Here is a 17,216-nt window from a genome sequence, read left to right as displayed (position 1 = left end):
CAGAATGGCAGAGCATAATGGTATATCAAGACCAGTTTGACTGGGCTCTACAGGTTGAGGAGGTTAGACAGAAAGATAATGAAGAAGGTTTCTTTATGGCAGCTGTTTCAAACTTTCAAAAACATTAATGAGCAAAGGTGAAGCTTCATGATATTCTATTTAAAACTCATTGCTATGGCTTACCTAACTATCAGAATGGCAGTGGCTAAGTGCACTGTTGTTCCACTGGTCTGCATTAGCAAAGATTGAAGTAACAAACTAAAGGAGGTTACACATAAATCCGATAGAGACCAGGGTAAACATAGTATAACATATTACAGTGTCTCAAGGGGTATTGTTTCATTGGAAATTTACAAAAGATGCAAAATTAATTGCCAAGCACATGGGGAGGGGAACGGGGAGACAAAAGACCAGGAAACAAAAAAAGATTAAGGATTTTTTTATATATATATTTAGTTATACGGTCAAAAACAATTAAACAATCATAAATACACTATGTTATATTAAATGTCATGTAACCTGTGATATACTGTGCACAAGTGTTTGTGAAAAAGTGAACAGCACTTGTAAAACGTGAAGGAGTATATACAGCGGGAAGAAAGGCCCAAAAGGAAGGTTTTTATACAATGTGCTCTTAATAATGTCTGTGTATTCAGTACAATATGTACTTTATTCTAAAAGTTGTGGTTTCTCTGTGGGAAATATTGCTTTTATGGAGGAAATGGGCATGTGAATGCTTCATAACTGATGAAATTATTAGACAGTCTATCACATTGGATAATTCACATTTAACTTTTTGCCAACAGGATACTTGTTTTAGAGCTCTTTAAATCAATCAACCACTTCATTCATCATCATTTATATTCTTTATTGGGATCCAATATATCCATAAAAGTATAAATACAGACATCAATAAAGCATCCAATGACAGAACACAAAATAAGCAGTGGCGGCTTGTAGGAAATGGTGGCGGGGGAGAGGGGAGTGGTAAAAAGTAAAAAAATAAAGAACTGTACCTGCTAGTCACGTCGCCAGCCACTGCCTCTCCCCCGCCTACCCTCGTCGCAGGAAGCACCCGGGCTCACAAGCTTCCTAAGCCAATGACAACGCTGCAGTGCAGAATTGTGATTGGTTCCCCTAAGCCAATCACAGTGCTGCATTGCAGCATTGTGATTGGTCTGAGCTCCATTGTTCGGTGCTCAGATGGGGACAGGGGGCCTGTGCATGTTCCCCATTAGGCTGTGTAATACAGCATGGTGGGGAACATGCGCCCAAGGCGGCCGGTCAAACATTCATGCTCACTTTGAGTGTGCTCTCCACTCGTTCCCTGCCCCCTGCTCTGGTCAGCCCGCCCCTAATAAAAACCAATGGAGCTAAAACAGACCCTCGTCTAAAAACACCCCCCCCCCAGTGTTGATTCTAGTCCGGGCCTTTATATCTATATGTATGGAAGCTAAAAAAAAGTGCACCAGGGCCTCATTCATCCCACTCTCTAGAAGGATTGACCACAGCTTTAATCAATTGACACAGTTGTAAGCTGAGGTCAAACCCTTAATGGCAGATAGATGGGAGAGTGTTGGGCAACTGTTTATTTATCGAGGATTAAATAAAAGTTAAGACACTGTTCACCTGTACCCACATTGTTTCTAAATCCATATTGGCAGGGGTGCAGAATAGAATTCTCTGCAGCCCAATCTTAGATCTTATTATACAATCAATCACTTAGAGCCTAATTACAATGTCGGTCGGAGTTGCCTCCAACCAACACCGTTTCGGGGAAGGCACTGCCCGACCATTGGCTGTCATAGTTTAAAACTACAATGTCGCTCGCAAAGCCTCCGACCAGTGGTTGGAGGCTTTTCAAGCGACATTGTAATTAGACACTATATGGTCATCCATTTTTGGATGTATGGCATGTGCAGAAAGTACGCAGCACATCTGCATTGGTGGGCAGTATTCATCTCTCGAATGCAAAAAGCCCAATGGATCTCACTTTCAGGTGTCATAGGTAACCATGTATTTGTTGACCATGGGCAATTTAAACAACAGGCAAATGCCCTGGAGCTTACTTTGGTTACTACCACATCTAACAGGGGTTTTCTCTTTTCCAGAGTCTTAGTTAGACTACAAATTGGCGGTTTTGTACTCTGTATGCTTTAGCAAAATTTATTCCAGACAACTGTATTAATAATCAGATCCATGCCTAGTCATAATATCAGCTCTGTCAGCTATCATTCACAAGTTATATGTGGGCTATTGATTGTAATACATCACTGTTCCTTCAAGTCAGGATGAGAGGGTGTTACAATTGCTGCAATTTTCTAAAGGAAAATTTGTTAACCAGCAGATGCATATTCCTAAATGTCTCCGGGAATATCTGTTGGTGTTTTAGGGGGCATTTTCTTCCTGCAGATTTGTAGCAACAGTCCGTTTCCGCAGCTCTTGGGGACCATTGTCTCTATAATGACTGTTCCGCTTTAGACAGTCCCCATGATATACACACTTGTATTCCTTCTGCTTACCTGCTCATGCTGGATGACCCGCTACCAAAAACTGTGCTACTTTAGTGATCTTTAATAAGTGCATGAAAGTGAATGGCACTAAATTATTTTTTCCCATTTACAAGGATTCTGAAATGGTTACAATACACTGCAGTATATTGAAAGACAATTAAAACACATTTGTATCCACTGACCTGAATCTGATTGGCACTGGTGCGTGCGGAGAAGTTAACGAAAAATGGAAGGTATTGCTCCTTATCTAGGTTGTTCATTAGTTTATCTTTCACATACACTGATTTTCCAGTACCAGTAGTTCCTACTAACAGTAATGGTCTTTTAAAAAGAAAAACATCGAAATTAATTAACGACATAATGCCACATTTCTCATTCATAACACTACAATCACAAAAAATAAGTACAATACAGACTGCAGGTGGGTACAAAAAAGTGATTAATATGTAGAAAGGAACACAATACTAACGTTACTAAAAACAAAAATACAGCAAATGCAAACTAGAACCGTAATATTTTTAACAAGCAAAGAAAATACCAAACCCTAAGAATGGCCTAGCAATTTGTCATATTTTTCTCCATGGGATCACATTACATGTTAAACCTCTAAGATAATATATTTTCAAAGAAGTAGTTATGTATGGTAGTGTTGGTTCTGATAAATACTATGTCCATCCTGCAGATTAGTATCTTTGAAATGTTCCTGCTGAAGGCGGGGGGCCCCGAAAACCTTTTGAATGCTTTCCCAATGGTTGGTGGGCGAACATGTGTCATGCGGTGTTAAAGTTAAGTAGCATGATCCCAGAAGCCACTGACAACACCACCACTCACACAAATCATTACACCCAATGACTCCCTCCGGTTTTTGCATTCCAGAAGGTGTAAAGAGATTTGAGATTGCATATGGGGGTGTGAGAAGGGTTGATTTAGAATTTGAAGAAAGACCACAAAATCCATCAGACTGAATTTGACCAAAGTCACTCTCTCCTATAATGGATTCTATTCGAGCTGCAATTTCTTTTACATTTAAAAGCTTAACCAGACAAGGAGGGACCTTGGATAAGCAAGACATGAAGCTATCCAAAAACTGTGTGAACCACTGAGCATCCATACAAACTTTCAGCCCTGGCACCTAAATCGTGCCAATACAACTTTGCAAAAATAATTGAATATAGACACAATTGCTGCCTTGCATATTCCCTGAAGTTATCCTTCTCAAGAAAAAAAGTAAGCACTAGTCTTCCCCTTGTAGAACATCCAATATGACTTCACTTGGAGCCTTGACGGTTACCTCATACAAGAATGGTGAAAGATTTTCAGAGAGTTATGCACTACAGAATTTTACCTGACCATGCTGTGAAAATGCCAGCCTTTTTCAGTAATATAGAGGCACCAATTGGTTGCATTCGAAGATTGCTCCTCACATAACCTTAATGAAGTGATAGAAGTGCCATTCCTGCTCTCACAGCATAACACTATCCATCAAGAATAGTTTGTTTGGTGAAATTTATAACTTTGAAAACACTTACTGTAGGTGACAAAAGCTGTCTGGCCTTCTAGTGCTTACTAGATATGGTATCTGAAAAGGATGCATTAAATAATACAGCCATGAACCAAGGCTTGACTCTCAAAGTTATTATATCCTTGGAAAAATTAATTATGTTAAACAAATTGGTAAGGCCAGCAACTCACTAACCTTTCTAGTTACCTTTATTGGCATCAGAAAAGCCGTTTTAATTGTGATATTTTTGACTTCACAGCTCTGTTCAAGATTGTTTCCAAAACATTCACCTCTATGCCTTTATGGAGTAAGACCCATTGATCAAATCAGCTGAAGACTCTAAAGAGCTTGTGGTTTGTCAGGGATCTTAACATTGTGTGAAGTGCTATCTAACTTGTCCCTAGACAATTTCTCAAAATCCACTGGCATACACAATATTTCTGATTTAACATTTGGAAAATAATTTGATAATACAACCCCACTTGTGTAAATACACTTGCAACTTCGGTACACAGCCTCTAGACCGCAAAGTACAATTTGCTTTGAAGACTTCATGTCATCAGGTACTTCTTGACCAAGGGCCAGATGTAGGTAAATAGCATTTACCGATTCGAAAATACCGAATTTTACCGATTCAGTATTTTCGATTCGGTAAATGCTATGTAGCAAATCATTCGGTAAAAATGACCGAATCGTTAAGAGGCCCATAAGAATGAATGTCAATAAAAGAGGGAATACATTGAAGGGCGGCAGGGTGTCACTTTGACACCCTGTTGCACCCCTCAGTTGTGTATGGGTGCACATGTTGCAGACATACATGCCCTAAGGGCATGTATGTCTGCAACATGGCACTGAAGCACTTTGCATAAAATTGCTCTTTGGGGTGTTTTCGTTATTTACCACCAACTTGTAGTTGGTGGTACATAACAAATCCTAACATGGGATAAGCACTCATTTAAGTGCTCCCTACATTGGGAATTCGGTAATTTACCGAATCGGTATTTAAGAAATCGGTAATTTACTGATTCCTTAAATTACCAATTCGGTAAATTACTGAATCTTTAATTTCGGCCCCTACATCAGAAACACCTATTACCGGTCGATAACGGCTGAAATTCGTTAATTTCGGCCGTTACCGACCAGTAATACCCTTCCTACATCTGGCCCCAAGTTCCTTAGCATGTTACTCAACTAAATGACCCACTGCCTTCTCCATTAGTTGCCAAACTCATTATTGGCATATAGCTCCATCATCCTTGGATTTGTAGATCACCCATATGCTCACCTCATTCTGAGAGAGAGGCACTTGTCACTATTGTTTGAGTTGCAATGTCCTGATTGACACTCATTCCACAAAGCAGATTCTTAGGATGACACCATCGATAGAAGGACTGTGTTGCTGGGGGGGACAGGATGAGCTTGTCCTCTCACTTGCCTGTGAAATGGAACCATTAATCCTTCATATATTGTTGCAGTGGCCCATGTGGAGGAGTGCATTTAAATAGATGAAGACACTGGACAACACTGGCCCCAATAGAGAAAATATATCGGTCTTGTCAGGTAGGTTGTGCTCAGCTGAGTGCAACATTTCAGATGGATAGTCTTTGTTATGAAGGATACTTGTAGGAAATCTGCCTATTCTGCATGGTAACCCCAGATTTATTGCCTTTTTCTGGACCATATTTTTGCTGCTTTTAGAATTCTGTGCACTTTACCACTTAACCAGGAGTAGAATGCCTGTGCTCCCCCTTTAAACATGGTTAATTAAATAGGCTTATTCCGCCTCGGCTCATTTAAAATTCCTCTAAGTATATGGTGTAGAAAGTGCACCCTGCTCCTGGAAGTTAAATGCTACTTGTGGGCTGCAGCATCTATTGTGAAATCCACTACAGTGGCAGGGCAAACATGACTACAAGCCTACCCTGTTTAGCCTGAATGCTACAGAATAAAACCTGCAGCGCAACCTGTCAAAAACATTGACAGTTTAAGACTTCCCTTTTAAACATTACTAAGGGCCATATGTATCAAGCAAAATTGCATTCGCAAACGCCGAAATTCGGCGAATTTCAGCGTTGGCGAATGCAATTTTGCCAAATGGTATGTATTTAGGCAAAATAAGGAATCGCAAAATTTGCGATTCCTTATTTTGGGATTGCATTTAAGGAATCACAAATTTTGTGATTCCTTAAATGCAATGTAAGAAGCACAAAAAAAGTGCAATCTGGCCTTAAGGAATCGCAAATTACCACCAACTTCAAGTTGGTAGTAATTTGCGATTTCTTTGAAAAATACACTTTTTCGCATTTTTCAAAGTGCCATGTGACGCACATATGTGTGCCACAAGTGCACCCATGCTTATTTCAGGGGTGCAACAGGGTGTCCTTTTGACACCCTTGCACCCTTGAAATTGCATTATCAATTTGCGATTCGCTTTGAGAATGTCTTCCCATTCATTCCTATGGGCCTCTAGGCCCATAGGAATGAATGGGGAGGTATTCCTTAATTGCGAATCGCAATTTGAGATTCGCAATTAAGGAATATGTAGGATTCGCAAAATGTATTGCAAATCCTACATACATAGCAGTTTGCGATTCTCAAATAGCGATTCGCAAAAAATCGCTACTTGAGAATTGCAAAATGACTTCTTAATGCATATGGCCCTTAGTCACTCCTATGTAGATCTTGTAGGCCACAAGGCAGAGCGCATGACATTTAACGGTGGGAGAGGTAGAATATAAAATTACTATGGCCATACTTTGACAAGGTCCAAAAAGGCTATTTACACTGTGGGAGGTCTAGCTGTCCTATTTAGAAAACCAAAGATTAAAATACTAATACTGCTAACTCGGGAAAGGAACCAGCTAGAAAAATTATTAAACCACTATTTTTAATAGTTAGTAAAAATATTAAGACAAAGTAACTTTTAGAAACGTACCTGTTACCTGCCTGAGCTTCCAGAATGCTAATAAGCATTAGCCTCTGCCAACTCCCATTCTGTGCTCATCCTTGAATGAGGTGTGAACAAGGTGTGGATTGTGTCCCAGGAGCTATACAATAGGTTGACCTGAATGAGCAGGGATGACTCCTCTGAGCGCTGCAGAATCATCAGCGGAGGGGCTGTGGGCATCCTTTTGACACTACCCCCTTGTGTTTTGACACATCAGAGTAAACCTCTTGCTTCACAGGTCTGTTTTAGCCACATGTAACACTTTGGCACACTTGAAAGGGAGAGAACAGGCTGCCTGGACAATTCTCGAGTATGCCCTGTCTGGGTACTGTAGGACCCTGCCTTTGTCCAACCAGACTTCTGTCTCCTAGTTTGTTGAGGGTACAGGGCCTGCTTTAAACTATATGTTAGTGTCAGAGGTGGAAGGAAACTGGTGATTACTATAGTGCACTCCCCTATACATCCACAACCTTCAGAGCCCAAGCTTAGTGTGGCAGAGGACTTCTGCCATCTTGAAAATGCCTGGGCACGTGGCTTTTTGGGCCTGTTTCCAGTAAGGCAAACAGGAACTACTGAAAAATGGATAAAGTTGGCCCCATTAACATTTACCCCAATGGTTAGGGAGGGTACAGGAGTCATCCCCTCACGCGAGTTAGTGCCATTCATTAACAATGCACGGAAAGCACCCCAGCAGATCACTTTCTGGGCCTGCAGGAGAAGAAAAGAGTAAGGCGAACAGGAACTACTTAAAAAGTGGATACAGTTACCCCCAAGGAACTTTTGCTTCAATTGTTTGGGAGGGCTTCAGTAGTCATCCCCACTCACTAGCCAGTGCCAGGCATAAAGTATTGCACCCCAGTCAAACATTTTTTTGACCTGCGGAAGACCTGCAAAGAACTAGAACAGAATAAATACCAAAGCAGTACTTTAAAAGCTGGAGGTTCTGAGGAGTGGACTCAAACATAAATATCCTGCTGAACTGAGTGGGCAAAATGACCATTTCTGTGGACTGGCTGTCAGGGCGGTAGTGCCGAGTGAACGTGCACATTGACACCCATGTTGAAGCTTGGCAGATGACAGAGTCAGTAACTCCCATAGCTAATGTAATTGTAGCAGTTTTAGCTATGATGGAGTGTGCCCTTAGACCTTCAGGGGACTCCTTTGTGGCCAGGCTACAACAGATCTTGATACATAGGAGAAGTCACCTCAACAGTGTCCTCTTCTGTACTGCTTTTCCCATCTTGGCACCAGCATACCCCTCGAAGAGATGATCATTGACATGATACCCCTTTGTACATTCAAAACAGGCTCATTTGGGGCGGAAGAGGTCTTTTAGGCTGAATCGCCATTTGTGCTTCACTAGCTGACGTCAGCTCAATTTGCCTGCTCTGGCATTCAGGGACCAGGCCAGGTGATTGGTCACCAGAAAAATCTCCTGCTGATCCATCCACCACCAAAGGTGCAGAGCCTCCTGGCATAGAAACCAGGAACTCACCCTGCTCTTCTTGTTGCAGTACCAGATGACAGTTGTGTTATGCAGGAGACCCAACATCAGCCTCCCATTGGGGGGTTAAAGGAAGGCTCTGAGAGCCAGCTGGTTGACCCAAAGCTCCAAACGGTTGATGTGAAGTAAATGCTCCACTAAAGATGACAGAAGTCTGATTTCCACTTCTCTCAGTTGGCCTCTCCAAATCAAAGACAATACATCCTTCAGTACAGTGAGGTCTGCGTGGGGTAGGGAGAGTGGTCTGCCACAAGCCTTGTTGGTGTTCACTTTTCACCACTCAAGGTCCCGCCCTGTCTTCTTAGAGTTGCGGATGGTGTTGGACAGACTGCCCCGGTGTTGAGCACACTGAAACCGGTGGTTCAACTGTAAAGTTAGTATGTGCCTTTGGATGCATAGACAAGGAGAATGCACATAGCTGGGAGCCCAAGAAGCCTTAGAACCATCCTCCCCAGAACCCCGGATTAAGCCTGAAACATTTGGGATCATATCCTAAATGTCCTGGACTCGCTGCTGAGGTGAAAACACTGAGCATCACTGTGTGCAGGATAGCCTCTATAAAGGAAATCCTCTGCATACATGACATGTAGGCTTTGGCTTGCTGATGGAAAACCACAGGGACGTCAAGAGGGAGACCATCATCCAGAGGAAGTCTATGTCTGACTTCAAGAAGTCTGTCATGAGCAGCCATTCATTAGGGTACGGAAATTCATGTATACGTAATCCCCATATATGGACTGTGACCACCACCATTTCTTTAGTGACACCTGAGGTGTCAAGATCAGCCCAGATGTTAGATTGAAAATGTTCTGACCAGACCTTGAATTACTGGTAGTGTCCCACTTAGACTGCAGAACTGGTATATTAAAATATGCATCTTCAAAGTCCAAAGCAACGATCCAATCTTCTAGGCCACAGAAAAAAACAAATTCATCCAGAATGAGCATTTTGAATTTCTTCTTCTGTACATAGGTATTCAGAGGTCCGAGGTCTAGGATTGGTCTAAAGCCTCAATCTGTCTTGTCTACAAGGAAGTAGTATGCATAACACCCCTTGCATGTCTTTGTCTCTAAAACCCTCTAAATGGCACCTTTGGCCGGAAGAAAACTGACCTCCTGACTAAAAGCTGTGGAACCTTTCCTGTCACCTGGAAAACAAAAATTGAGGGGCTGAATAAATGGAAGGTCATAGCCCCTATGCACAATTTGGATAACCCATCGAATCAATGTAATATATTTTCATCCAGGAAAGGAAAATCACAGCCTTCTGGATGGTGGTGGCTCTGGAAGGGAAAATCAGAGTGTCTTGGTAACTGCTGTAGAAAATTAGGAAGAGGAGGAAGATAACAATTGTTCATGCTGAAGTTAATGGCCTCGGACACTTCTGCATCCCGTAGGACTGCATAACATCTAGGCCAGTTGCTGCACTGGCTGAGAGGTATATAATTTTGTATGCCAGGCCTCATGAGTAGCCCCGGAATTACCTGTACTGCTCGTGAAATTGACAAAAGCAACCCAAGAGAGTGGGCTGTGGCTGTCCTTAAATCGCAATGTCATCTTTCTCCCTAAATAGAAGTAAGCCATCAAAGGGAATGTCCATTAGGGACACCTGAACTTCCCCTGAAAATCTTATTGCAAGCTTTCAAGCATTCTGTTTGAGCACTACACTTATATCTTTGGTCCCATGCTTGTACATGGTATCAATGTAACCACACAAGACTAGACTGCTGATGACAACATCTCAAAGCGTCAATGCTTAGATGTCTGGAGGGATGGAAGAAAAGGCGTTTGGATTCACCTGACTGGTGAATGTTTGCACCACTAAGCTTTTTGGTGTTGGGTGCTGAGGGAAAAATGCAAGGTCGCCGGGGGATGGTTAAGGTCGTCTAGTTGCAGGTGAACTAACTGAAGTAGCTGAACATGGTCTCATCCAAGTTTCCGTGAGTGTCCCATTAAAGGGAAATAGGGGCTCTGTAGAGGATGACCATAGTTGAAGAATATTTTGTGTGCAAATTCGACTTTGTTTCAACAGCTGGCAGTTGCAGGTCAAGGGGGAGTAAGTTGTTATTGCCACCAGAGTAATGAGGGACATGGTGTTAGGCTTGGATTGTATCCAAACACGGCCTCCAGCTTCTAATAGTACTGGGTACACAGAAGAAGTTGGGAATCAGGATTAAGTGTTACTGGGTGTGCCGTTTAAATTTCATAGGGCAACATAGACCAGGTGTGGGCCGATGATAGTTCGGGGTCGAGTTATGCAGGGTGAACAGGTAGAGTCAGCGGCACCGCTGGTACAGATGGAACTGACATGGACCATGCAACTAGAGTGGAGGTTTCGACTGGTGTCAGCTCAAGCCCGGAAAGTAGGTCATATGGGTCACTGGTGGGGAAGAATCTGCTGGCGGAAGTGTGGCTGCATGTCCCCTGCATGTCCATAGGCCCAAAGTGTCTAAAAAAACCTGCAGAATGACCTCTTTAAGGCCTCTATCTGCAACAGGGTTGACACTGGGCTGGGAAGTTCAGAGCATGCCAGTATCAATTAAGGAGTAGGGTCAGAGTTAGTAGATGCTAAAGGCAAAGACCCTTGGAGTGCCAATCTGACTTTGAGTGGCGAGAGGGGGGTCAGATCACACCTGACATTTTTTTGTATATGATGTGCTTTGGATTTCAGCTTACCTGATGACTTGGAGCAGGGCCGAGTTTTAGCATGGGATCAGCCTCGCAACCTGGAACATGATCAGTCCAGCAACTTGGATTGGGAGAGGACCTGTTGCTTCAAGTGCAACCTCTTCTTAGGTTTGGTGACATATAGCTTCAATTACCGCTCTCTGATTCGGGTATGTCAGGGCATACTTCTAACAAGATATTGAGTTGTGACAGGAGCCCGGCACCAGAGACATACGTCCTTGGACTTCGATGACTGACATCTACTTCCTGCAGTCAAGATGCGACGTGAACCCTGTTGTTGGGAAACATTTGTTCCATTGCACACTTTCTCCACAAATCTTTTTAAGTAGTCAGAAGACCGACAAGTTGGGATCAATGCTCCAGATCCCCATTAAAGTATGCAGACAGAAAGGAACGGACGTCAGTGCATGAGTGGTGCCTATATGTAGGGAGCCCAGGCACTTTGGGGGTGGAGCGAGTTCGCTGTGGAGGCACACTGTACAACTTAGTTGAGCGTGGGAGCTATTACTTGAAAATATCCAGATTCAGTCTAATACCTAGAAATATTCTACAGGTAAGGAAGCTGAGGTTAGAAGTATCGATAAGAAAAAGTAGGCCCAGTAATAAACAGTACAAGCCAAATTATAGATTAAGGCTAGTAAAATGGTGGCTCAAGGAAACCAACCATTTTAACTTAAAAGCACATCATCCACTACTTCGCAAAATTATCTTGGTACTGGCATGTCATTTGATAGTACGAAGTCTATTATAGTAGAGGCTAATGTGCATAATGTTAAAAATAAGTATTCACACCTTCCCAGTTCTCTGCATTTATCAAATCATTCAAAAAGTTGCAGGCTTAATAGGGAAAAGATGCTAAAATATTTACCACATACAAATGATTTTAGCTTTAAACATGCTCTGGTGGGTTTGTTGGGCAAAATTGAGTGTGTATTTCTCCTTTGTCGAGGAGGTTTGAGAAAAGATTTTTCTACCACTGAACACACAATTCAATATGCTCAGCATAATGCTCATTGTGAACAGAAATCTCAAACCATGTCTGTGACACCTCTCCAGTTGGATCGTGCCTCAATAAAATTCCTTCTCCCCCTTTTACCAACTTCAACTGCAGAATGATCAATGAGAGATCATTCATTGTCACATTTACAAAGGGATTTTAAGGACTGTTCAATTGAAAAGTAACACTGTGCACTGGCCACAAGCAAATATGGGTAAAGGTCGAAAATTGAGTTTGATGATGTTAATAATGTCATGCATGGTGCGGGCAGCCATATCGGTGTCAGGAGATTTTGTGGGAGTTAATGTTGAAGGCTCCATTTAGTGCATGAACTGTTTTTGTTAGTAATTAGGGCAGTTCAAAGTTTAAAGCGGTCCGAATTGGTTTGTCTTATAGAAACCTTTTCCACCTATCTTTAGAAGGAACACAGTGAATGCAATATTCTGCATGGGATATCTGTTACATCAAACCCTTTGAGGTCAGTGACTCTTAAACTTGATTAAGGGTAGAATTTCTGCATGCTTACAGATGAAGAATTAGAACTGTGACTATAAGGAGATTGAGTCTGTGACAACTTTTTGCAAGAGCTAGTTGAGAAGGAGGTATAACATCCTTGTAGTAGATGACCATCGTAAGAGTTGAAGGACTGATCATTAGGCAGAATCCTTCTTTGTATTTTCAATAACAGTGGTTTGATATTGGGAACCCTCCTGTAGAGAATATCAGAGATAACAAAAGAACGATATACTTCGCAAATGCAAAAAAATGTTAATATCAGGGTCCTTGTTCCATCAAACTTCAATTTTGTTAGAACACAAACTTTTAAGGTAATTGTTTTCACACAGCAACAATAATATAAGTAGCAGTGTTTAATCAGGAATAATTTCTTACTTTCCATATTTGATACACAAATCCATAAGAAATGTATATCTGACTGTGTCCATTGTTGGAACGATGATATCTTGAATTTTTGAATTCTTCTCTCCAACACTGGTACTCTTTATGAAGTCATTCCAATGTATCCAGCGCCCACGACTTTTGTACTGAAACAAAAATCATTATTACATCTCAAAACACTCAATTAATTTAAAAGTTATTAATATAAAAGTTATTTATACTTCAGAAGTCATAGAAAAAATTATTAGACAGAAACAGGATGTCTATCCTCTTCTTCCGCTTTAAATACTAACAAAACCACTGGCAGTTGGCCTCAAAGGATTCTGATCTTCCTGTTGCGATTAGTGGGTTGCTGAGAACAGCATAACCTTGGACCAGTGGTTCATACAGGTTGTTAAAACAGGTTATGCTCTCTTGTTTACAGAAACTGAACTCACCCTCACCTTTCACATCTCCTCCTTCCCAGTACACAAACATGATAATGAAGGAGCCACAGTCTGTTCTGCTGTAGGGAGCTTTTGAAAGAGTTCTTCTTCTGGACAGAGGCTAGTAATATTTATCATGGTACTTCCTCACCCCAATGAGAGGATGATTTCAGACCTCAGATATTGCAACATATTTTGAAAAAACAAAAGTTCAAAAATGGAAACTCTAGCTCTTAATTTGCATGGTGGATCAGAATGCTTATTTTCACACATTAGTTCTATGGAGTGATAGGTGCTTACATTTCACAACTAGGTCAAAGCATTTTCAATTTGATTTACAGTCTTTCACCTTAGTCGTTTCTTGGTTCCGACGGTGCTCTCTAAGGTTAAGGTCATAGTGTGATTCATCTTCCCCAACAAGTGATACATGTGCTTCTATAACTGTAAGATTGCTCATGAACTCACTGTAGATAGATACAATAAGCCTACATCTTCAACTTACCTGATGCCTACTATTTGATCCGGGTTCTTCTCTAAATCCCCAAAAATCTAATCTGACACCCTCACATTAACCAGAGTTTATTGGCTGGTGATGGGAAATGTGTTTACTCCGTACCAGAGAGCTCAATACATTTGGCATATGATTTTGATGTTTTGTCCATCAGTCAGTCTTAGGCCTGGAGAATGCTTGAAATATGAGGTCATTCTAATGATGTACCAGGAACTAAAGGAATCATTATTATGCCAGCCTTTAAAGCGTGGCATTGGTGTTATAGTCATTACCTGCCAGCCTCCAGTGATAAGCAAAAGGAAACAAGCTGACAACTGACCAACCATTTCACCTATGAGGAGCACAGGTGACTATTGTGACATGCATCCTTGTACGCTGCATGAGCACATGAACAAATGTGAAAGGTGTTTGTAGCATTCCTTTAGGCTTATTGTTAGGAAAATAAGCTAGCTTTAGCATCTCCTATTACCCATTATTTTCAGTATGTAAAAGACCAAAGCCTATTAAATTATACCTCATACGCGTAGTCGTAGACCAGACCTTTTTCCTCAAAAGGACATTCCCATTTTCCAATAGATGCTGCCACTGGATGATCTTCATCCTTCCCTGATACAATATTTCTCATGAAGGTATCAAATTTGATTTGGCTGTCAGTATCACAGCTCCCACCAATCGACCATATCATGGAGAAAGCAAAACAACCCTGTTTTGGGAAAGAAAACACTTTGTAATAAAACTCACAGCACAGAAAAAAGGTACGGGATTAGTCACTGAACGTTGGAGCAAAGCTAAACTGACCAATACATTTTGCTGTTAATACCTAAAAACTGCTTTAAATAAAGAAACAAGGTTGATATTTAACATATATATTATGTTACACTTGGGCACCATTTACTGACTTTATTTTAAGTAGCTTAACCTCTTTGATTTAGTTTTTCATCCATACGTACTGGTAATTTATAGCATTTGGCTAAGCACAGTAAAAGTTGCCCTTTGAAACCAGGGCATGTCCTACCTTATACTTACAATGCACCCTGCACTTGGTCCTACCATAGGGGTGTCTGATATGAAGAAAAAGGAAGGTTTAGGGACTGGCAAGTGGGTGCACGTGCTCAGTCAACATGGCAGTACAGAACTGCACACAGGCTCTGCAATGGCAGACCTTAGACATACTTTTACAGGCCGCCTCTGTGGGTGGCGCAAACATTGCTGCAAGCCCACTAGCAGCATTTGGTTTACAAGCCCTGGGCACACTCCGTGCACTGTACTAGGGTCTGACAAGTAAACCAAATCAGCCAATCATGGAGTCACTAATCCATACATTAATTCATAATAGTGAGAGCATATGCACTTTAGCACTGATCAGCAGTGGTAAAGTGCCCAGAGTAATAAAACAGCCAACAATAGGTCAGAAAAAATAGAGGAGGAAGGCAATAAGATCAGGGATGACCCTGCAAAAAGGGCCAAGCCCAACACCCTTATTGTGCATATTTCCTTTTATTTGATTGATGTGGGAAGAAAATTACTTACCTATAACTTCAGTTCTCCAGAGTTGATATCTTATGTAGATTCACTTGTTTCAATCTTACTTGTGATTGTAGTGGATACCTCAGTACATACGGACTAGCACAGAAATGATTTTCCAATAGAAACAACTACAACATGGTATATATTAATAAGCCATTCAATCTCATTTGAAAATACCCAAACTTCAACCAATGAGGTTCAAGGGCAATGAACTCCACTTCTCCTTCTAGAGGTCATTTCCTCTTAGAGGTGGGAAACATATTAGCAATAGGTGCATCAAAAGAGGGGCAGAGAGAGGACTGCATGCACATCTATAAAAGATAAAATTCTGGAGTACAGAAGTTACAGGTGAGTTACTCGTTTTCTCCTTCATAATTGGATCTTTCATAAATTCACATGCTTGAATCATAATCGCAATCAGTACACATTACATTTCATTACAGTAAGGGGGAACAAGGTACACCTTACCAAAAGATTATCTTTTGATTGTTTACCGGTTATTTGACTTGTCCCTGGTTCTTCTGGTGATTGAGAGTCTTAACCCACCAACAATTTGAACCAGCATTTAGTGGGTGTTTGAGGAAGCCAGTCTCGTTCCCTTAGAGAAACTCTTGTTAGTGTAAGTAACTGTAAAAAGAGGACTTCTTCAGTTATATATTTTTGGCTTTTAGAGAGTGAAATATTGTCTTTGGGTAGTAGCCCAGGATGCTCTAGAGTTGCAGCTCTGTGAACATAGGGTAAATATGAAATAAGTTTTGTGCTATTGATAGGTAAGATAGACACTAGTATAGGAAGTAGCCAGTTGATCTTTGTATTGGGAAGAGAAGAGTACAATCTGGGAGGAAGTCTGTCAGGAAGAAGGTTTCATGGCATATAGATTAAAATGCATAAAAAAATAGGTAAGAACTTTTCTATAATAAAATATTATTTTATTTAAAAATAAATGAAAGTCGGAATATCCCTACATACTTGTATAATAGATAATTTATTATGGGATTCCGGTCAAGATAGTCTAGCAGTTGACATACACAAGATAGAGCTTCCTGTAGACTAAACTTCCATTCCCTTTCCATGTGCTATTCACAATTTTAAGGATATTTCGTCAATATATCAATATATCTGGTTATTGCACTAAAGGAAATGGATGTCCTGGTGTTCAACTACGCAGATGATCTGCAATTAATTTTCAAAATTCTAAATAAATAAATAAAATAAATAACCCACAAGTTTATCAGAATCCAATCTGCAGTCTATTATAACCTATATTAGCAATTGGATGAATTTGAACCAACTAAAACTGAATCCCGATAAAACTGAGCTGATCTTGACAGGTGGTACTCTAAACCCATGCAACGCCAACTTTTGGCCTCCCTCTCTGGGTCTTCCGCCTGTTCCAGCAGCAACGCCAAAAAGTCTGGGGATTATGATAAGCAATGACTTATCAATGAAATCCCAGAGCAGCTCGGTGGTGTCGGTTTGCTTTCTCATTTTACGAAAAATAAAGAAAATAAAAAGATTCCTCTCTACAGAAGCATTAACCCTGGCTGTCCTGGCGCTTATCATTTCGTGACTGGATTATGCTAACTCACTTTATGTTGGAATTCCAGCATATCAAGTACAACGCTTACAATTAATCCAGAACTACGCGGACAGGTTAATTTTTCAACTCCCGGCCCGTCAGCATGTAACGCCATTGCTTAAACAACT

At 41.1% G+C, this 17,216-nt stretch overlaps 1 protein-coding gene across 1 annotated transcript in view; it reads right to left on the bottom strand.

Moving 5' to 3' along the window:
• The window catches only part of DNAH12 (dynein axonemal heavy chain 12), a 1,534,490-nt gene that overhangs the window by 858,667 nt on the left and 658,607 nt on the right, over positions 1 to 17,216 (bottom strand). Inside the window, exons 36-38 of the mRNA XM_078661571.1 lie at positions 14,497 to 14,685; positions 13,041 to 13,192; positions 2,696 to 2,834 (exon numbers count right to left, since the gene is read on the bottom strand). Of these exons, the coding sequence (XP_078517697.1) occupies positions 2,696 to 2,834; positions 13,041 to 13,192; positions 14,497 to 14,685 (480 nt within the window). The remainder of the gene's footprint in view (positions 1 to 2,695; positions 2,835 to 13,040; positions 13,193 to 14,496; positions 14,686 to 17,216) is intronic.

The sequence above is a fragment of the Lissotriton helveticus genome, chromosome 9 (genome assembly GCF_964261635.1).
Source record: "Lissotriton helveticus chromosome 9, aLisHel1.1, whole genome shotgun sequence".
Lineage (NCBI taxonomy): Eukaryota > Metazoa > Chordata > Amphibia > Caudata > Salamandridae > Lissotriton > Lissotriton helveticus.
The sequence above is the reverse complement of the archived record's forward strand: the minus strand, read 5'-3'. Positions and strand labels throughout refer to the sequence as shown.